This window comes from Mauremys mutica, chromosome 7 (assembly GCF_020497125.1).
Source record: "Mauremys mutica isolate MM-2020 ecotype Southern chromosome 7, ASM2049712v1, whole genome shotgun sequence".
NCBI lineage: Eukaryota > Metazoa > Chordata > Testudines > Geoemydidae > Mauremys > Mauremys mutica.
In genome coordinates, this window is record NC_059078.1 from 64,133,197 (window position 1) to 64,156,505 (window position 23,309).

At 39.7% G+C, this 23,309-nt stretch overlaps 1 protein-coding gene across 2 annotated transcripts in view; it reads left to right on the forward strand.

Moving 5' to 3' along the window:
• VCL (vinculin) overlaps positions 1-23,309 on the forward strand; it is a 98,134-nt gene that overhangs the window by 49,856 nt on the left and 24,969 nt on the right. For both annotated transcript variants that reach the window (XM_045023839.1, XM_045023840.1), the window contains exons 5-10: positions 4,914-5,036; positions 6,528-6,688; positions 15,771-15,861; positions 17,527-17,674; positions 20,515-20,668; positions 21,590-21,765. In XM_045023839.1, the coding sequence (XP_044879774.1) occupies positions 4,914-5,036; positions 6,528-6,688; positions 15,771-15,861; positions 17,527-17,674; positions 20,515-20,668; positions 21,590-21,765 (853 nt within the window). The remainder of the gene's footprint in view (positions 1-4,913; positions 5,037-6,527; positions 6,689-15,770; positions 15,862-17,526; positions 17,675-20,514; positions 20,669-21,589; positions 21,766-23,309) is intronic.

A 23,309-nucleotide genomic window follows, 5' to 3' on the forward strand; every position in this document is an offset into this window, starting at 1 on the left:
TGTGCCCTTTTTCCTACAAGCTGAGAAGGGGTTACCTCAGGTCAGTTAGGGACACCTGAGTCCAATTAAGGGCTGTCTGAGACCTTTAAAAACCCCTCCTCTGGTGAGAGAAAGGGAAGAGAGACCAGCTGCTGCAGGTCTAGGGGTGGCAGGGAGATAGGCTTTTCCAGAGTGAGAGGCAGCTCTCCTCCTTACAGGGGAAACAACCAAAACTGAATGCCTGTTTAGGGGGAGGACTGCCACCCCCCAACCCAGCGAAGCAGCAGGGACAGGTGCATCCCCTTGTTTTGTGTTTGTGAATTGGTTTCTTTTGTTTGGTGGAGGAGTACTCCTTGGGCCTGTGCTGAGGCCTACCTTGAAAATACTGACAAACTCAGAGTGGGAAGACAAACACTGTCCAGAGTGGGGTTGATTTACTCCAGGTCCTGCCGCCGTCAAAGGGGGAAGTACTGAGCCTGGCGAGATGGAGGTGGTGCCTTGCCACAACGGCTAATCTTTTTCATTCTCAAACTCTTGGCCTCAGTGTTACCTTGTAGTAGTAAGTTGGTCATGCATTGTGATTAAAAAAAATCCTATGAGAAATAATGAAATTGAAGGCAATATATTTGGCATCCCCTTGTTGTGCTTAAAGAAATAAGAACCATTCATTATTTTACATACTTCTTTCATGTATCTACTTAGTCATCTCTAAATCAACAGTCATAATCTTGCCGGTTTCTTCATATGCAAGTCATTCTATAGCTCTAATCGTTTCCATTGGTTTTCTCTGGACTTCCTTTACTTCTCAGATATATAAAATTATTTATTTTTGACCTAAGATTACCAGAACTTATAGCTATTTCAGGTGAGAATACACCATTGATTTACAATATGAGGATAATACTTACCTCCTTGGTAAAGCAATTTGAGATCTACTGATGAAAAGTGCTATATCAGAGCAAGTTGTTTGTTTATACATCCTAACATTTTTGTTTTGACTGCAATGACTTACTAAGCAGATATTTTCATTGATCTGTGCACAATAAGCACAGCTTGGTTTCCTGGAGTGGTTACAATTAATTTCGAACCCAATAATGTGTATGTGTAGTTCAAATTATGTCGATCAGTGTTTAGAAACTTTGCATTTTTCAACCCCATATTTCATCTGCTATGGTATTGTGTATTTTATCTAGTGTTGTTAGGCTCCTCTGAAGTTCTTCAGTCTTCTCTAGTTTGGGGTATCACCATAAATGTTGTTAGCTCCATAACTTTCCATCTCATCATTGATCCTCCTACTCCAGAATATTAATGTGTTAACATTAGCACATATTAAACTCCAGTCCTAGCCCAGGTCTTTGATGGGGCAGTACCCTTTCACTGTTAATCTTTTTTGCCATGCTGAAAACTGATGCTTCCTTCTGTCTGTCCCTTAGACAGTTTCTAATCCATGACAATCCTTATCTCTTGCGCCTCATAACTAAGATTATTTTATGGCCTGTTGTGAGAGAGTTCTCAAACTAAATACATCTCTTGTGTTGTCTACTTTGTTGATAGGCTGAAACTTAGAGTGGATTGGAGAGCCGTGATTTTGCTTTGCAGGAATCATGCTGGTTTGTCCCTGTCACGTTTATCTCAGTATTTTATAACTCTAATTTTCCAGCCAGTTCAATTGACACTGAAACAAGTCTCATGGGTCTGTCATTCCCATGATAGTGTCTGCTGTCTTTCATACAGCCAAATGCAATATTTGCTATCTACCAGTCATATGATTTGTGTTTAAAGTGGTCTCCAAAAAAGGGTGTGGGGGTGGGGCTGTCTGTCATCACCCCCACATCTGCCCAGAAATCAATTCTGCCCCCAGCCCCAAATCAATCCTACCCCTCTACCCTCATCTCTGCAGCTTGTGGTGTTCTTTCTCTCTCCCAGTCCTGTGGGGTGAGGGGGCTACAGTGAGGACCTTTCTGCCCAGTTGCAGCAGGGGCAGGAGGGGCAGAGGAGTCGTCTTGTTGCTCACAGGATGAGAATAGGGAGTGGAGCCATTCTGAGCTGCTGGGTTTTTTTTCCTCTTTTTTTCTTTTCCCTGTTACCTCCTATCCTCTCCCTCCTAGTGAGAATGATGTTGGTTCCTAAGGGGAGAGAGCTCTACCTGTTTTTGCCCTAATTGGCTGTTTCCTTGCTGGCCCACCTTCTGAGGAAGAGCAGCTAATTAGAGGGTGTTTTTCCCAGGTAGCACTAAAAACGTGTATCCCTCAGTGACCTTGCTTGCTTTTGGGAAATTTTATTTCCTGATCTGCGACCCAGCACGCTTTAAGTATTCTCACTGGTATAGGTGATTGCTGTTTTTTGGCAGTGTAGTATCCTAGAGCAGGGATAGGCAACATTTGGCACGCGGCCCGTCAGAGTAAGCCCCTGGCGGGCTGGGCCGGTTTGTTTACCTGCCACGTCCGCAGGTTCGGCTGATCGCGGCTCCCAACCCAATGTAGGCGGCGGGAAGCGGCACGGGCTAAGGGATGTGCTGGCCGCTGCTTCCCACAGCCCCCATTGGCCTGGAGCGGCGAACTGCAGCCAGTGGGAGCTGCGATTAGCCAAACCTGTGGATGCGGCAGGTAAACAAACCGGCCCGGCCCACCAGGGCTTACCTGATGGGCTGCATGCCAAAGGTTGCTGATCCCTGTCCTAGAGCCTTTCCCTGCCAGAGCCTTTCACTGCTGTGAATAGCTACACGCTACAGTGTGAACACACACACCGCAGTGAAAAGCAGTTAAACTACACATACACTACACACCACCACCGCAAGTTTAGACAAGGCCTTTGATACCTCAGTCACTGACAGTGCCTTTTCTTCTTTACCAGGAAAGAGTAGGTCAGTAACATTCTCTTTTGCTCCCATGAAATCATGTAGACCCACCAGTTATCTCACAGGTTTCTCCTTCTGGTATAATTGTTGCTTATTTTTAGGCATGGCAGAATCAATTTTTTTGTTTGTTTGCAATTTCAACGATTAATAGCGCTGATAATGGGGCTGCAGGGGGTTCCCTGCTCAGTCAGGGGACCAAGACACCTGGGTGCAAGATGCAGGGGAAGTTTTGGTTCTAGCCCAGCAGAGCAAAGGGCTGCCAGGGGGAAGATGAGCCCCAGCCATGAGGGAGGCCACCTCACTGCTGAACAATTCCTGCCTGGGGATGGAGCTATTCTATAGTGGGGTGGCCTCCCCTGTGGCCAGTAAGATCTTCCTTCTCACCATCCTGGCCAGGGGACTCTGCTCCCCCTGCCAACACAGCAGCCTTCCCTGAACCTTGAACCTGCAGGGATCAATTGTCACTGGTTGTGCAGGGAGCCCTCTGTAGCTCTGCTGTCATATCCCCAGTGACAGCAGGGCCACAGAGGGCTCCCTGCACTTCCACAGGGCCAGTGACACCCAATCCCTTCAGGTGCAAAGTTGGGGGAATAGACTGCACTCTCACTAGCTGTTACTAATGGATATTTTTTTCATCTGTTTCAGTGAGTCAGCTGAAATCGACATTCGCCAGTATCTCTCCATTAAAATTGAACCCTGCCAAGCCTACTTATTTTGTATCTCTGGCTCTTTATCTTTAAAATTCCTAGCCCTCCTAATATTTTACATGTCTAAGTTTTGCTCCTTTCTTTTGGCTTCACTTGGGCTGGATTTTGATTTAGGAAGAACATTTGTTTGGCTCAAATAATCACTAAACACTTAAAATATAATATTGATAGTAAGTTTTTTATAGTCTTAGGCATAATGCTGCTACTCCATCTCTGTGACCTCAGGAGTTCTTGTGTGGGTTTATAGTCAAATAATAAAGTATCCCACAAATGTTTCATTTCTCTAACTCCTTAACTTGAGAATTTTCTTTTTCCTTCTGGAGTGTACCTCTTCCAACTCAGTCTGTCCTGTTCTTTACTGGTTACAGTGTTACTTTGGTATTACTGATATCCCTCAAAGAGATGTCTTTTTGCACAAGTGCTCCTCAACACATGTCTTTTCCCCCTAGTTCTAGTTTAAAGAACCACCTTAAAACATTGTCAGCTCCTCCAAGGCAGAAGTCTGGCTTCTCTTTAGCTAACCCAGTGTGCAACTTTATCTTACTCCCATCATGAATACTATTTCCTTGAACATATGCAAGCATGAACAATGCATATCTTAAAACCTGCAGATTGCATGTTGTGTTTAAGATGCGGGTGAGGAGGAATACATGGTTTCCTCTATAGTTTCTGGCCAATTGAAAGTGTGATTATACATGTATATTCCACTATGTTCCTCATGTAAGTCTTGAAAGTGCATTTACTCCTGAAATCCAAAGTAAAACATGCTTTGATTCTCTTCCTTTCATCACCAATATAATTTTTTTTTTAGAGAATTAAGATATTTTTATTTAAATTTTCTAGGACAGTGTAAATTAATACAATCACGTAATACTTCCAGACAATGAAAGTCTTTGAAGCCAACAAAACTAAACCTGTGTCAGTGATATTTTTCTATTCTTGTCATCCACCCCATTATTTAGATGAGACCTGATCAAAGCTAAAGGAGGAAAAAGAGTTCTAAACTACCTTGTCATACATTGCTGAACTGACTAATTTCCATGAAGTAGACTGTTCATTACTTTTGTATTTGTATAGCTCTTTTCTTAAAATTCATGATAAATGAACGTCAAAATTGAGACCTATATTCTAGCTTGAATTAACAACTAGAAACTGGATCTGTGGCTTCCCTTAAACTACTGAAATATGGTTTCATGAAAAGTAGGTGATACAAAACTTCTTTAGTGGTAGCATACCTCATTACATGTTTGTGTTCTTGTTTGGAAAGCTAAACAAATAACTGAGCCTAAACATTCTTTGTAAAATGTTCATAAATCTGGGGAAACTCAATATTAACAGTTTTATCACTTGAATTTCATTATATGACCTAGGAATGACAAAGATGGCCAAAATGATTGATGAAAGACAGCAAGAATTGACTCATCAGGAACACAGAGTGATGCTGGTGAACTCCATGAACACTGTGAAGGAGCTGTTGCCTGTCCTTATTTCAGGTAGTTTCTGCTGTACTATTAGGTGCAAATACATTATCTGAATTTGGATGCATGTGTGTTATACCATTAAAAATAGAAGCTTTGACATGCCTCTTCGGCTGACTGCAAATATTTACAGATCAGGACAGAGGATGGAAGCTTTTGAGCAAAGCCATGTAGGAAGGCTGCACAGAACTTGCCTGCATCCGGCCCATGTGTAATTCCTCATAAAGCTCTACTTTAGTCCTGCCTTTGATTTTTAGGTGAATTTACTGTCCAAGGGCCACTCAGATTTCAGCCTCTATCTCCAGAAGAATTTACAGCAGTGGTAATGCCCTGCCAACATGCCTCTGTCTTAGTCTGCGGAACTGATTCCAAGAGGTTGGAGCATTAGTTGAATGTTTAAACAGGGTCAAACCAGAGTTAAAGCTTGATTCTAACATGGCTTTGGTTCTGAGTGGCAAGATAAACCAACTTGTAATACATGTCTCCATATAAGGCCAGTTCTTAAATACAGTGGTGTTTGTAATGCAGATAGAGTTTTTTAATTACTGTTGTCCTGGGGTGGATTTTAACTGGCAACATGGGGGAGAGAAGGAAGCAAGCTTATGATTGCTTCTGCATTTTTGCTGAATATATGATACATTGATGTAAAAAAAAAAACCACTAGGAGAACTTTTCTTTCTCTTTTTAAATGAGTGTGTTTTGGGTTGGTTTTTTTTTTTTTTGTCACCTCATGTATCTAGTCTAAGAATGGGACTGTTGTGTAACCATGGCAGAGCCTGATTGCAAGCAATCACTGTTGAATGCATCCACACAGCACCATTTCCCCCAGCAAAAACTGCACTGACTGTAGTGGCTTTTGCATACCTATACTGCACAACCATGTTTTTGCATCTGTGCATTCTGTGAAAACCTGGGCAGCTCTCCTATGTTGCCTCAGCTGCTGCATGCCCTCCACCTCAAGAGCAGAAGATTATGGGTGTGTTTTGCAGTGTGGAATGTACTTGGTATAGTTCTTCACAGAAATATGGGAGTAACTGTGACACTTAACTTTGACACTTGGTTAGCTAGTCTAAGAGATGTGGTTTGATTGGTCCTAGCTATCGAGCAGAAAACTTGTCAAGGTCTAACCAAATTCTAAGAAATACATTCTAGCTCTTCTCATAAATTAACAAACAGTATAGTTAATGTGGCAAAAAAAACACTCTAGTGTAGAAACAGTTATACTAGTATAAAAGTGCTTATATTACTATAGCTTATTCTTGTTTGAGCCCTAGTGTAGACATATTTATAACTATCAGCAAAAAAACCACACTGTTAATCAACATAGATTTACCAGTAAAACTTAAGTGTAGACCAGCCTTTAAAGTCATCAGTCTTTATGGTGTTTTCCTGTCCTGTTCAAAACTTATAGCTTACTGTTCCTGAGTTTATGCAGGGGGAGGAGAACTTGTATATCAATCATATCTTCTTAGATAGTTTCTCTAATCTAGAGTGCAATGTTCACAGCTATGAAGATTTTTGTAACTACTAAAAGTTCCAAAAGCCAAGGAATAGAAGAGGCCTTGAAAAACCGCAATTTCACAGTAGAGAAGATGAGTGCTGAAATAAATGAGATCATCCGTGTGTTACAGCTCACTTCCTGGGATGAGGATGCCTGGGCTAGCAAGGTATGTTCACTGTTCCTTCTGGAAACAGAAGTCAGATTCTACTTAGCTTCTCACAGCAACTATAAATTGAGGTTTTCAAGAATGTTTGATTAGAGTGTACACAACCTGATCTTGTAACACAATATAGTGTTATATCATAAATAGGATTGGAACGATTAAATTTTTCAATAAATGCTCGTTTCACTGTATACCCACAAACAATGAAAAATGTTTCCATTGATGTTGATCAAAATTTACGGATAGGCAATGTAAGAAAAATGCTACTTGAGAACTTACCAGAGTTTGACTTAAGGCTATTTATGTTGTATATTTTGACAGGTTAAAATTTGTGTTTTAACCATTATAAAGCTTTAACTTTTTTTGAATCTGAATGTCTGTCATTAAATTGTCTGCTCCCCATAGTTTCCCACAATTGTGAAAGATTTTAAATCAATAAAAATCAAGTGCTTAAAATAAACCATCGATATTGTCCATCAAAATAATTTAAAAAAATTGAATTCTGCCAAGCTAATCACAAGATACCAAAGTAAAAAGAATATCTTTGGAGATAATTTGGTCCCTGTTAAAGGTTGTTTTTAAAAGTAACTTGACTGTCTCATTGCTTAGTCTTTGCTGATTTCTTTAATAGAAATAAAAAGGTTAAAACACATGGCACTTGACTCAGTGGCTTATTGGAAGCACTCTGTACTGCCATGTAGGAGATCAGGGTTTGTGTTCATTTCTGGTCTCTCTCTTTGGCTTGATAGGGAAGTGCTAGAATGTAGTATGTCTTTTCAAGGAAACAGTGTGTTTAATCTCAGTCATGTGGTGACCAATTTTACAGTGTGTGTAAGTTGGGCACACAAACTGTCCCTTGTGGTCTGTACAAAATTTGTCCAACTCAGTACAGTACTTAATAAACACCCAATCTATTATTACCTTAAGGCGTTTCCATATATGTTAGCAGGCAAGTTAGTTTGCATTCATAGTCTCACTAGAAACTTGAATTTTTTTTAATAATTGGAGATATACCAATCTCCTAGAACTGGAAGGGACCTCAAAAGGTCATTGAGTCCAGCCCCCTGCCTTCACTAGCAGGACCAAGTACTGATTTTTGCCCCAGATCCCTAAGTGGCCCCCTCAAGGATTGAACTCACAACCTGGGGTTTAGCAGGCTAATGCTCAAACCACTGAGCTATTCCTCACTCCTTCCCTAATTTGTCACTCGGTGTAAAGACTAGGTGAAGAACTCAACATCTTAACTGAGCAAGTCTTTTTGTACTGATCTAGGTGTGGGTGGGATTAGTATCAGTATATGTTCTCCTTACCCCTCACCTCCAAAAAGGCTCTGTTTTCTGAACAGTCTTTCTGGAAGAGAAGAGATGTGAAATGAGATGTGAGAAGTTGGAACTTTTACAAAAATGACTCCCAGTCAACCCAGCGTATTTGGGTTTGTTTGCAGCTGCTGGCATGCACATGGAGTGTGCAAGGGATGCCATTGCTCTGCTTTACTTGACTGTCTGCTTAGTACAGAAAATGCTGCCTATGTCAATGCCTGCCTGCTCACATGGATAGAGCACAGGCAGAATGGAGAGCTATTGCTGTGTGCATTCAAATCCTGTGTAGCTGCAGTTACCAGCAAACACAGCAGCACAACTAGTGGTTGGGATGCCAACTATGTTTGCATGGCCTTTAAAGTATGCTGCTAATAGGCTTTTTAGGATCAGTGGCACAGCAGCAAATAACTGAAAAACTATATTTTAAAAAACCTTTAGACATAAAGACAGACTAGTTTTCCCCCTTAGAAAACCTGTTGTGATATAGACATTAAAAGCACTTTAGCCTATGTATTGGTGCCTTGATCCTTATTTTGCATTTGAAGTATTTTACCACTCTACTACTTCTTTATTATGACTACTTTATGCATCTTTGTTTTTGTTCTCCTGTTTCTTATCTTTTCTCACCTTTAGAAGGTAAGATTTCTTCCACACCCCACACCTGTACTTCTGTACTAAAACAAAAAAGCATGTCTGTGGGATTTTGTGCTGTGTGCAGACTGTGTGCTGTGTATATTTTTTTCTGTGTGCCAGTTGTAACACCATACTTACGTATGTAGGTCTAATAGAGGTTTTTAAATGAGCTTCACTACCGCTGCTCAGCTCTAAGATATCTGAAGTTTGGAGCAGCTTGTTAGGTGTGGGTGATGACAGCCCAGACTATGCAAAGACTGCTTTTCAGAGTTAGATAGGAGTCTTTCCAAGTTTTTAGGACAGGTTCCTGTTTAACCTATGTTACTAGCTTCTGGTCCTCATGATAATAGAGTCCAATTATGCAGAAGCAGGTTTTCTGTTGTCTGGAAAGCTTTATACAGTTTCTTTCAGTAATTTTGCCCATCCCATAGTTTGTGGGAAGAATCTCTTGCTTTTCATCAGCATGGCCCCTGAATAAATAAGTTTCCTCGGAGAGCTTAAGCTTTCTATACAGAGCACATGGCTTAGGCCCATAACTTGTTACTTTTTTTTAAATTAGCTTTTCCTTATGGATTTAAACATTTCCCCACTTTGTTTGAAACACATACAAACCTCACTATTCTAGTGCATGGGGAAGCCAGGAAGCTTTCACTGTCCCAAGATCAATGCAGTACGAAGTAGATAGTAAGTGAGATTTTCAGAATTCTTAAGATATATTTCAATTTGTAAAACAAGTCGAGGAGCTTTTATAAAAATGCTTATATTGACAGTAAGTGGAAAATTTTGGCCAGTGTGCATAATACATAAGTATGCTTTGTGGTCAGTATTCCAAGTACATCATTGTGCACTCTAGGTAAATTTAAGTAATATTTTAATTATAAATTATATTTCAACGTGCAGGATTATGATAGTCTGCCTGCATTTTAGACATGTAGCATTGGGCATTGCTTGTGTGTTGAACTGTTCATGATACAAAGGATATTAAATGTTACAACTGAACACTTGTGAGAAGACGTAAATCCTGGTATTGGTTGTCTTGCTAGTGGTCCCACACAGCAGACATTCCTCTATTGATACACATGGCAAATGCTTGATTTGCGGAGAGAGGAACTATTAATTTACTTATATTTGCTGTACCTGTTGCATGCTTCTCCTTACTGATGGAGACTTCCAATGGAAGGAGATGATTCCTACAGAAAGGAGAGGGAATAAAGTAAGTGGAGGAAAAAATTTGGAGCAGAACTGTTTTTCCTATCAAGTGCACTCCATTATTAACATCATTAAGATAATTTCAACACTGTTTCTTAGACTGGGTTTTAATTTCAAATTTAGACAATATTTATATTTCTGGCAAACCATAAATTTGCTTAAATATAGATTTTTTTTTTGTTTTGTTTTTGATTAAACATAATTTGAGTGTTGGTTTAGAATTTAAATGCTGAATGAATGTTGACATTTTTCTGAAGCAATTAATTGTTGAATTGTCTGGTTGCAACAAGTTTTTCATGTGCATGCTTTTTTTTTAATGAACAGTTAAATGAAAAATCCCAGTAGATGAGTGGGGATGAAACTACAAATGGAATACATTTGAGTATATAAATGTTTAGTTTCTCCTTCAATTCAAATGTCTACAGGCTGTAACAAAACTAGGAAAAGAGAATCTGCTGCTGCAGTGCTCAATTCATATAATTCCCACTGAGGCTGAAGACGAGCAAGCCAGTAGTGATTAAGGAATGGATTCTGAAAGAAGTTGAGTCCTTGAGAGTTGAGGGCTGTTGGGAAGTATCCAGCAGTCTTGTTGGATGCTTCCCAGGATTGAATCCTGTTTGACTAAGCTAGTTGATATGCCAAAAAACAGGACTTGCTGTACTTTACCCAACATTGCCTTCTTTGGTAAAGAAATGCAGATATTGCACAACTTCTCTAGACTTAGAGTACTTAATGATTCAGAGATTATAGTTAATATTTAGCAACAACGGATAGTGTCATATTTTGGAGATTCCCTCTCAGGCTGGAGAATTGCCAATATCATTTTTCCAATCTGGACTAGCTCTATGGCTCTTCACAAAATTACTAGTGATGGCAGAAGCTGCAAAAAGAGGAAAGTAGATCTAGGAGGTATCCTTGCTGGAGGATTGGCTTGTAAAGTGCCCATTGCCTCTTCCCCACTCAGGCAGTGGTAACCCTGATTGTTTTGCCTGTTTTATCTAAGCTCTGTGAAAAACCAGTTTTGTTTCTGTTGCTCCACCTTCTTTATCTGAGGAAAATTTAGACACCATAAATTTAGCTGAGTCAGAATGGAGACAAATCAGTGGAACAGTTTCAGAACTCCAAGAAGATCGAAGTCCAGAAACTGAAACATCTTGCTTAATATTTTTGTATTAAAACTGGTTTCCCTGGTTACATTTTTTATTCCAGGTCCCTGCTTGCCAACCTTTATCAATCAACAGGACTGTACGTTTCAATGATTTCTGTGCTCCAACTCTCTCCTAAAGTCTGACAGTGGGGAAGGCTCTGTCAGTGCTTAAGGGATGAAGCATACAACAAGTACAGTGTCAGTGTGTCCAGTTGAGGGGCCTGTTCTGTTGGAGTGGGTCCACTAGAAATGAATCCTTCCTGGATAGAATGAAAATGTTAAAACAGGCTAAAAGCTGAGCGCAATCTTATGCATTGCTGTTCAAAAGCAGATACTCTAGTACCATACAACCGTGATTTTGATAGCTCCACAGTTGTAGCCTATCTGGACAGTCCAGGGGTTGATGGGAAGCTTGGTAACTATGCTTTTAAAGAAGAGAGGCTCTTGAATTTGTTGGGACAATTTATCGGCTACGCGAATGAGTTTCCCAGCAGAAATCTGAAATATCCAAGCAGAAAAGCAAAACAGACCTTGACTTACCACCACAAAAAGAAAAGGGGGGGGGGGGAAATGTTGGGGGGAGGGTGCTATTCCAATCTGTGTATTATGTCTATAGCTTTTGGGGAGCCCCAGGAATTGATGTATTTGATACACAGGATGGCAAGACTTAGACAACAGAATGATCAGGAATGGAGCCCTGATGCTGATGGGAAAGGTAACAGAAGACAACTTGGCTCTTTTAGATCCCAGGTTGAGTATGTAGTGCTGGGAGTTTTCAAAATAAAAAGTGTAAAAGCTTTTAAAAAAAAAAAAAAAAGGAAAATCATGTTGGCTTGTGTTGACTAAACAAGAGACTCAGTAAAATACAGGAAACCTTCAGTGTCATTTTACTGATTATAAATACACAAATCAATGAAGAGGACTGCAATTAGCATGATTAAATACAATTCTTGGGCATCATCAGCGCACATTACCGAGGAGGAAGATAATGAGTTTCTAAAAATTTTAAGTAGACTTCAATGGAAAAAAATCGATGAGTTTTTTTTTCAGTCTGTCCTCTTGAAACCTCTTTAATACATAGTATAAATCCAAAGCTTGAAAGTTCAGAGTTCTACCGAATGCCTCAGAGATATGGGTATGGTGGACAAACACAACTTTAAATCCTTTAATTTATAAACCCCTTTCTCCATGGTAAAGCCCTGATTCTGCAAAGATTTATGCACAAGCTTAACTTTAAGCACTGAGTGAGCCCATCAAGTCTCTACAGGTTCAAAGCATTAATATAGAGCAGTGGTTCCCAAACTGGGGTTCGTGAAATGTTACAGGGGGTTCTCGGGGGAAAAAATCCCTAATGGCGGACAGAGCTGTCCCTAGGGACCCCAGGCAGCACGGGGCCAGCAGCTTGAAGCCCCTGGACTTCCAAGAGCTAAGCAGATCAAAGCAAGCAGATCTATCACAGTGAGGAGATTTAAACTTCAAGACTCCTTATAAGAAATAGAAAGGGAAGTGGATATTATTTGCTGTTTTTAAAATTAAATAGGCAGCTAGTATTGTTTTTTAAATTATTATGAAGAAAAAGTTTTTAAGCTTTGTTGTAACATGCATTGTTTGCCTGGACTGCTCAAGACCTGAATGCTTGTGTAGAAGGAATTATTTGAGTTGGCTTCTTAAATACCTTCATGCTGTTTCACATCTGATACTCCTTGATGAAACATAGGAGCCTTGTCTTATAACAGGCTTATTCAAAGTGATACAAGATATGAAAGTGAGATCTTGGAAGACTGTTGCCGTTTTCATAATGTAATAAAAATACTGTAATAGTGAATAATAATAAATAGTGTGTAATAAGCATGTCATAAAAACAAATTTTATATTTCCAAGATCACTGCTTTTTATAATTTATACTCGGGTAAAGGAGAAAACCCCTGGAAATATTCATTTTTAAGAGGAGGTTCATGAGACTTGTCATTTTAGTGAAAGGGGTTCACAAGTTGTTAAAGTTAGGGAACCACTGATATAGAGATTATTGACTAATATGTTTACCTTTTTAAAGCTTCAGTTAATGCTTTTGTTTTTGGATTATTTATGGAGTGGCTGTCTTGCTGTCCACTATCCATTCAGAGCTAAAACTCCTTTAATCTGCATATGCAATAACTGAAAGCTGCAACCATCATCAGTTTATCAGCTTAGTTAAATGTTTAATAGCTTTATGCATGGTGCTTATTTTCTTAACACTTTCCTTACATTAAATACAGAATTCACAAATTATAGAGTTCTAAAGTTAATAAAAACCAGTATATTCTGCCCTATAATGGTTTGAAGTAATTTAAAAGCCACTCCAAGTACAGATCTTTCACTTGGCCCTGAAGCTCATCAATCTCTAGTTCTGACAGACTGTAGAGAAAGTAGGTTCTGAGACCTAGGCCTTCTAATGAGCGTGTTCTGCCACTGGACCTGGAGAGCTCAAACCCAGCCCCTGACTCCAAGAGCCACCAAGAAGTTGCAATATGACATGAAGTGACCTTTAAGGAGCTGGGTCCCACACAATATAGGACGGCATAGATTGAAACCAGTCCTTTGAACTATGCCCAGAGGTGAATAGGTAGCTGGTGCAGGTCCTGGAGCAGGGTATAGTCTGTTGAAAACAGCTCACCTTAAGAAAAGAGTAGCTGCATACTGTACCAAATGAAGTTCCTGTGTTTAGCCCTAAACACAACATACTACAGCAATCTAGTTTGGGATTGCAAAGGCCTGGATACACCAGGGGTGAAAGTAACTTAAAGGACTTACTGTTACGTCGGAGTCCTGAGCAGGGGATGGGGCCTCAACAGGAAGAGGTGGGGCATTTAGGGCCTGAAGCCCTTTAAATCAAGATTTAAAGGGCCCCGGGCTCCAGCTGTAGTGGCGGCTGGGAGCCTGGGGCCCTTTAAATCACTACCAGAGCTACCAGCTGCAGAGGCAGCTGGCAGTCCTGGGGCTCGGGGGCCATTTAAAGGGCCCGGGGCTCCAGCCGCCACTACTGCAGCAGAGCCCTGGGCCATTTAAATCGCTGACAGAGCCCCAGGGGTCCCAGCTGCAGCTGCTGCAGCAGGGCTCAGGCAGCAATTGAAAGGGCGCGGGGCTCTGGCCGCCACTACTGCCCCGGGCCCTTTAAATCGCCGCCAGTTCTGGCAGCAGGGCTCTGGCAGCAATTTAAAGGGCCCGGGGTGGTAGCGGCGGCTGGAGCCCCGGGCCCTTTAAATCGCTGCCTGAGCCCTGCTGCCAGAGCCCTGGGGTAGTGGCGGCAGGGCTCTGGTGGTGATTTAAAGGGCTCAGGGCACCGCTACAGCAGTGGCACCTGGGCCCCTTTAAATCACCGCCAGAGTCCCGGGGGTCCTGGCCACTTCCACTACCTGGGGGCTCTGGCAGCAGGGCTCAGGTGGTGATTTAAAGGGCCTGGGGCTCCAGCCGCTGCTGGGAGCCCCAGGCCCTTTAAATTGCCACCTGGGAAAGCCGGTCCAGTATGGCGTACTGGTGTGTTCCAGCTTACTTTCACCTCTGGGATACACTGATCCACTTCAAAGAAGGGTTTCAACCTCTTTAGTGCTGCCAGTGTACCCTTCATTGTACAAGACACTGAATCCTGTCCCAAGTATCTTGCAGTCTAAATAAGAGATCTGACATGGGTGTAATGGTGGGGGGTAGGGGAGGGAGAAGGAGAGCTGGGTTCTGCTGACTTACTGTGTTAAGTACCAGAACTCTGCATAAAGATGCTGTCATAAAGACATGACTCTGTGGCAGGGGCAGCTCATTAACACCATTTAGAATAAACAAATGTAAGTTACTTTTATCACATGCTTATTGAAGAGCTATTATTCTGGCCCTGCCCAGACTTCTTGCATTTGATTGTTCTTGTTCTCGCCTACTGTGTTGGATAGAAAACTCACAGTGCCTTCTAGTGGAGAGTTAACAGATCAACACTGGCAAGTACAGAGAAAGGACTCTTATGTTTTCGGCTTTTCTAGGTGAAGGAGTGTTAGTGAGCCAATACATTTGCTATTGTTAGAATAGCGCTTCTCAGGAAGAAACTCTCATTGCCATGGGTAGAGTAGATAAAGTTTTTACTTATTAGAAAGGACCTAAAGTGTATGTGTGCCTTAGTCTCTATAGATTTAAAAGTTCTGATTATTCTCTGAATCCTAATAGTTGACAGTAAATCTGTATCTTCTTCCATCCTTGTTGTTGTTTCCTCAAAAGTGACACTAAGCTAGTGTCTGACTTTAAAGGGCAGATGAATTCCAAAAATGTAGCTGTTCAACAGATTAGGCAGAAAGGGACATTAAAATTGTCATTGACCTCTTAACTATAAGACGCCATTTCCAGTAGTATCAAGTCATTTCTGAAAATACCTGGAAACCATAATCTTGTTGCTAAATTTATTGTAGTTGCTACAGAGACTTGGTATTATCTTAAAAATCCTGATTTCCAAGATACTATGTCTGAAAATTGTTGCAGCTTTTTTTCTGCAGGAATTGTAGCACTGGGAAAATAACTGAACAGAAAAAGTAACTAAAAACTTGCATGTAAGAGTTCTTTGCATTTTGCGTGAAATGAAAACATATCTATTGGTTTTAATTCTCAAGAAAAGACTGTGACCTGCTTCTGTCCAATACTTTTTTGAGCTGTTTTAATAGGAGAATCGACTTGTTTTTAAGCTTAATTTTCTGTCAGCTTTGATTGTGTTTACTATCTGTGCTTTGGCAAAGAGAATGATTGTGAAGGTTTCTATTTTGTAAAGGACACTGAAGCTATGAAGAGAGCTTTGGCCTTAATAGATTCCAAGATGAACCAGGCAAAGGGCTGGCTAAGGGATCCCAATGCATCACCAGGTAATAATCATACTCCACCCATGCAGTGTTCAGAGCCTTACGGTCTAAATGATTGTGTTGCTTTTAGAGAAAATTCTGGTATATTACTAAATCACAGGTGAAGTATTCTGAAAAGAAATTCTTAGATGTTCCTTCCTTCAAATATTAATCTTAAGAAAATAATGTATATGCAAAGTGCTTTGGAAAGCTCCCCCCCGCCCCCCCCCGTTGTTCAAATGATATAGTTCAAACCATGTGTAAACTAATCTTCTCTTTTCCATTCTGTTAGAAAATATGTTCAATATTTAATAGTGTATTTATCTTCCTTTGCTAGTAAAAAAGTGTAATACGCTACAATTGATATGGGAAAATGTGGCTCAGCAGCCCAGAGAATAAAAAAATCCCTTCTGCTGTGCTTGATACCTTTAGTTCTATATAGTATTGATCAGGCTATATTTCCACTATTTATTTATTTATTTATTATATATACACACCAACATCCCTCTTCTCCCCCCCCCCCCCCCAGTGGTCTTCTCAGAAATACATTATTAACATATAAAACTGCTATTTGACACTTTAAAAAAAAATCATGTAAGACTTTCCTGTGGCTAAACATAACCAGTTGCCGGTTTTGTTTTTCATCTGTGCATCAAAGATCTAAACAATATATTTTTTTTTAAGGTAGAGGTCAATGTACACCTGAGCATCAGTACTGGAAGTGTTTATTTTTTGCTGTGTATGATGTCACTGTTTTAAACCTCCCTCTCACTCTCTCTCCCTCCCTCTGCATAGTCAACCGTGGCAACTTCAGTTTCCTGTGGCTAAAAGTCATTGAAATGCATCCTACAAAATAACAATTTAATGAATGTTTTACTAATACAATCCAGTTAAAACTGGGTTGGTAACTTTCCTTTTAAAAGAATTTTTGTATCTTACACTTGGATTTTAATTATTGTATTAACTAGGTGTGTATAGCATTATAGAAAAGTCATAATCCAGTTTTAAGAAGTGAGACAATTTATTAGTTTCTAGATTAAAAAAAAATAAATCCATCATGTAGCACACTAAATTACCGTAATTGAAGTAACCTCATTAATCCCAAATCTGCTGTCCCTACTGTTTTGTTGCCCCTTTCATTGAGTCATTCCTAAATTGTAAGTTGTTTGGCACATGGGCGTTGTTCTGTGAGTGCTGAAGGTGCCTACAACACCTGGGTGGTGTTTTTAAAAATAAAAAGAGAATCGAGAACTACCATGCTCTTTGTCGAACACCAAGAAAGCTTTGCTGTAGGCTACAGCTAATACTTTGAAAGTTAGTCCCTCTTTCCCTTGCCTCTCACCTCACAATCCAAAATCATGTTCTTTTAAAATGTTTTTACATTCCTAAACTTTTATATAGAAGCTTCATCAGTAGAAATGAAACAAACTTTAGGGATTCATTTCATGCCTAATTCATGGGACAGGATATGCTATTAAAACAATACTATACTGTTGCAGGAACATTTGTCTGTGTACAAGGTATTGGATTTCTTGCACTCTGGGTGCCTTTCCAATCATTTCAATTAATATACTTTACTCAGTGAATACAGTATGATTAGTGCAGCAGGTCTTGGTGGAATTAGCAGTTTCCTCTTAATAAGTAATGAGTGTCTTTCAGTGTACTTATTGACTGTCTCCTGCATATTAGGGGATGCTGGTGAGCAAGCTATACGGCAGATCCTTGATGAAGCCGGAAAAGTGGGAGAACTGTGTGCAGGCAAAGAACGCAGAGAGATTCTGGGAACCTGTAAAATGCTAGGCCAGATGACTGATCAAGTGGCTGATCTCCGAGCTAGGTAAACCTTCTATTATTAATAAAAGAGTGTCTGAAGTATATAGCTGTTTAGGCTGTGATGTTCATCACTGTGGTACAACAGGTTACATTGTAAGAGCGTACACATTATCTTATTTGTCTTGTCTTGCCGTCTCTTCCAGAAGGATAAAACATATGGTGATGTGAATTCATATTTACAAGTGTTCTTGGGACAAAGCAAACAAAATAGTTGAATTAGATCATTCAGACTTCATTCAATTGCAAACATTTGCCTGAAAAATCAACAAGCAGAAATGGGGTCTTCAGCTCAGTATAAATCATTCCACAAACTCAGGTGCCTTGTATAAATCAACACATTTCATATGATTCAGAGTACCCTAGTCTTTTGAGTTGCCAGAGGTGATGTACCAGAAGATAGCAGTTGCTCATCACCCTGATAAATAATGTAGACATTTGTCTTCACCTACAGTTCTTTTTGTTTCTATTTTGCATTTGACCTTGATGAGCCTGATCCTTTTGCTTACACCAGTCTTCCATCTGTGTAACTTCATTGACTGCAAGAGTTACTCCAGACTTATACAGTGTTTTGAGAGGAGAATCATGCCCAGTGTCTCATGATGAAATTCTGGTTCTGGGCTGGAAGAGCAATTTTGTAGCAGACATAGTTCAATATATGGTAGCCTAATGGGATGAATTAGATCATGTTTTGTAGAGCACTTTGAACAGGAAAGGCACTGCCAAAGCACTAAGAACTTATTATACTCTCAAAAGCTCAGGGGACTTTGTGTTCCTTTGTGAAAGTGGAAAGGCAGGAGGGTTTCAAAATACCTTGTAATATGAATTTTATAATTGAATTTTGGTGGCTGAGAACACAAAATTGATGTGCAGTTGAAGACTGTCAGTCAGTTTCCTAACATTGATCTTACCTCAACAAAATAAACGGTTCCAGTGATCCATTAGGTAGTTATGCAGTGGCTTCCTGGCACAATTATTTTCTTTTGAAATATTAATGAATCTTGCATATTGCCAGGAGTGGCAACAGAAATTGGTAAGAGGAGGGCATGTAAAACAAAACTTCATAAATACCATGTTTTTCAAACTTGCGTAAACCAAATGGCCTCTTCTGGCATAAGCCTCCTAGTGAAATATCGGTGAGAAGCGAACAAAGCCAGAAATTACTTACACGTTACTTATTTTGAGCTCTCTTTAAAAAAAAAAAAAAAAAAAAAAAAAGGCCATTAAATCCACTGTATGCTAACCCGTAAAACATTTTAATGGTATACCCTCATGCTTGGAATACTTCTTTTGTATTTAGCTAAATAAGCACTTATGTACATTAACAGTCATTATCAGTTCACAGTCCTTGTACATCAAAAGGCACAACTTTCAGAATACTAACTTAGTTACTTAATGATATACTAACTTAGTAACTTAATAGTTACTTAATGATTCCATTTGTGCAATTCTTAAACCTGAAGCAGTCTCTAAATTTATTAGTTGCATTGTCCTCAAAACCAATTTCAAGGTGTCGATCCATTTCAGCCTTCATGGGAGCAGTGGAAGAAAAAAGTTAAAACTTCAGTCTAAAAGCTTCTAGCAGATTCATAAAGAAATAATGCAGGATTTGCCTTGAAATTTTACCTGTTTTTTTGCAGGGCATCAAGGACAAATTCAGTCTCAAGGTTGAGTTTTCTTGCTTTCACAAAGCAACAGTTGATGCCAGTCTTATATTGGCTTGAGACGTCCAAGACAATGACGAACCTCTCTCCCCATTTCCTCCCCCCCCCCCCCCCAACAGTTAATTTCTGTGCTGGCTAAATAGTTAAAAATCCTTATACTTAATTTCTCAGAGGTTAGGGTTGAAGAAGCATATCTAGAGATCTGGCCTGACTCAGAAGAGGGAACCTTTAGACTTCCTATTACATAATTATCCACAACCTCCTCATTTGGTGGTCTTTTTTTTTCCCCCGTCATCCATGCCTGCTCTCTTAAACTAACAAAGTATTCTTTTATAAGAGGAAAAATCTCTTTATTAACCCTTGTACTTCAGACACTTAGAACCTGAGATTCCTACAGCCACATCTAAAAACCTGTAAGATTCTTGGGCTTTTACTTCAAAGAATGTTCCTCTTCAGTTGTACTTTATTTCTAAATGTTTGAACAGCCATTTGTAGTGGTTTCAATTCTTCTCCTGCAGCACCTTGCTGATCTCCTACATGTATTTCAATAACCTTCCCTCGGGTTCCAATTTAGTAAGATGTCCTACCAAGAGCCTGTGTGTATTTTTCAGTATTTTGAACTGGTGTAAATATGGGAACCAAAGAAGAGTATACCTTTTGAATTGCAGTACATAACTCATTTAAAACAGTCCTCCTTGCTTTATGCAGCATAAGATGTGGCAAAGGATTATTCCCCCTAAGTGCCATTGTTTAAACTGTCCTAGGAGTGTTGGGAAGCCTCTGAGGAATGAACAGAGGAAGTAGACACAGAGCCCTGCCATGGGTAATTCAGTTGCGCTCGGCCCCCATAATGCCCTTTCCTCTTCTCGTTGTCATACTAGGGAACCTTCAAAAAATTCAGTTCTTGTGCTAATGCTGCATGTAAAACTCTAGTAAGAGAAAGGCACCATTTGTGTTTCCTTTTTAAGAGGCACCTGTCCTAGCCAGTGTTCAGATGAGCTGTTGCCTTCTTGTTCCCACGCCCCAGCATACTTTTTAAACATGTCTCCTGAACACCTTTGCAATATCATGGCTGTGGTAAGAATTGATGAAAAGTTTAAAAACAACAGTTAGTGCCTTTTGTAATTTAAAAAAATAATTTTTGTATGATATTCCTATGATAATCTTTGTGTTTTTTGAGTAGAGGACAAGGTGCTACACCAATGGCCATGCAGAAAGCACAGCAGGTGTCTCAAGGTCTGGATTTACTTACAGCAAAAGTGGAAAATGCAGCCCGCAAACTGGAGGCCATGACGAACTCTAAGCAGGCGATTGCTAAAAAAATTGATGCTGCTCAGGTACCTAGTAATTTTATGAATTCCCAAAGTCTCTCAAACTGTGCCTTTAAGTTACTGTGCTGAACTATTGCAGGCATCCCTAAACACAGTGATTACTTTACATGAGCTATATATTGGGGACACTTTCTTGAACGTACGTAAGTCTCTTCTTTCTGATTTCACTATCTAGTGGGAGCTCACAGGAGTTCTGTTACAGTTTCTCACAATCTCTCTCTCAAGATGGAAATTCTTTTAACACAGATGTAAGTTGATACATTTCTGAAAATAAAGGGGGAGGTACAGTTTAATTTTAGCCATAACATTTTTGTTAAAGAATTATAGAGCCAATACTATGAAAGTTTCGCAATTTTGAACTCCTTTTGGCTCTCTGTGGGACGTACAAATGCAGTTTGAGAGCTGCTGTGTTTTTATGCAAATTGTAAAACAGTACATTGTTGATCAAGAGGGTAGTTTATTCAGCTTTATAATGGAGGAAGAATATGTAGTACAGTATCTTCTTAACAGCAAAACTTAATCTTCAATTGTTAGGTCATGCACTCCATTAATTCAGTGCTAAAAAAAGAACTATTATCCAACATTTTATTGTACATTTTTAGAAAGATTCCTAAAAATAACTCTACATTGTCAAAATAAAAAAAAAATCTTAACTTGTTAGAAACATAGGTATAAAACAGTTGTGAATACTTGAACCGAATCTAGTTAAAGTGCACTTGTGAAAACTGTATGTGAGTGGGACTTGACAATGGAAGCTAAGATGTACATAACTTTGTATGCTTGCCTCATATAACAAAATACCTGGTTGCCACTGGAATATCGGGATATGTTATCAATATAAGAATCTTTTGTGAAATTCCCTTGTTCAAAAGATTTTATATAAGTAGATGATTTAATCTTTATTTGTACCTATTTATTTATATGAAGAACTGGCTCGCAGACCCTAATGGGGGAAGTGAAGGGGAAGAACAAATTCGGGGAATTATGTCCGAAGCCAGGAAAATTGCAGAACTGTGTGAGGACCCCAAAGACAGAGATGATATTCTGCGTTCCCTGGGAGAAATCTCTGCTCTGACAGCTAAACTGTCAGATCTACGAAGACAGTATGTATCTATACTGCGCAGATTGTGGTATTTGAGCATCTTGCAGTTGTAGTTTGAGTGCATGAATTCGATGGATCAGGAAATTCAAAATAGTTACACAGAGAAATTTGCATCCTGAAAGTATAATTAGCTGTTCTGTTGAGAATGTATGTCTCATACTGTGGGTTTTCCTCCTGCATGGAGCAAAACATTTTCATGGGACAGAGAATATCATAGTCTTACACTTCAGATTGACTAGTAGCTTGTAGCAAAGGATTTCTTCCTGTACCATATCTCTACTGCAGAAGATTAGATGGCTTGAGGTCCTCGTATAAGAAGATATTTATCTCCTCTGCCATAAAAATTCTCCACAGGCAAAGTGAAGCCAGAAACTGTCCTCTTTGCACCACTGGAGCAGTAGAAAGGAGCTGCAGAATAACACAGAATTTCACCACAGTCTGTAATACTAACTAAGGTGCACTTATGCATTTACTTATACAATTGCCATCCCAAATGATAACTCTGGTTCTTTAAGAAAGTTACTAAACTGTCAGATGATCTTTCAAGCACTTGGATCATTAATCATTATACCTATGTTCTAATACAGATAAATCTTAGAAAAGCATAGCATTAAAATGGCCCCACAAAGATCTGTCAGCTTTAGTTCAATGCTTAGCTAAAGAAAGTGTTTCAGTATCAGATCTGAAAAGAAAGTGCATGGTGGAAGAGGAAGGTTACGCTTATGTGGTGTCAACAGTGGCCTTTAATACTAAATCTCATTTTTTCCATTTGTAGTTAGTGCTTTTAACATAGGGTTGTCTTCAGATTTTGCAACCCTACAGTCCTTACAGTGATGTCTTTCTAACCCCATAAATAAGGTCTGGTGTTGGTCATTATTCTTAATTTCTGTTTTTGTACATAATGAACATCGTTATAGTGAATTGAGTCACGAGAGTATTACAGTTAAATCTACAAAAACAATGAGGAGTCTGGTGGCATCTTAAAGACTAACATGTTTATTTGTGCATAAGCGTTTGTGGGTAAAAAACCACTTCTTCAGATGCATGGAGTGAAAATTACAGATACAAGCATAAATATACTGGCACATGAAGAGAAGGGAATCATAGAATCACAGAATATCAGGGTTGGAAGGGACCTCAGGAGGTCATCTAGTCCAACCCCCTGCTCAAAGCAGGACCAATCCCCAACTAAATCATCCCAGCCAGGGCTTTGTCAAGCCTGACCTTAAAAACCTCTAAGAAAGGAGTTACCTTACAAGTGGAGAACCAGTGATTACAAGGCCAATTCAATCAGGGTGGATTTGGTCCACTCCCAATAATTGATGAGGAGGTGTCAATACTAAGAGAGGGAAAATTGCTTTTGTAGTGAGCTAGCCACTCCCAGTCCAAGCCCAAATTAATGGTGTTAAGTTTGCAAATGAATTGTAGCTCTGCGGTTTCTTTTTGAAGCCCCTTCGATTATAATGTCAGAGTTGTTTCTGAGGCTGTGGATGGCGTTGCGTTCTGTATGGCTGCTCATTGTTTTTGTGGATACAGACTAACACA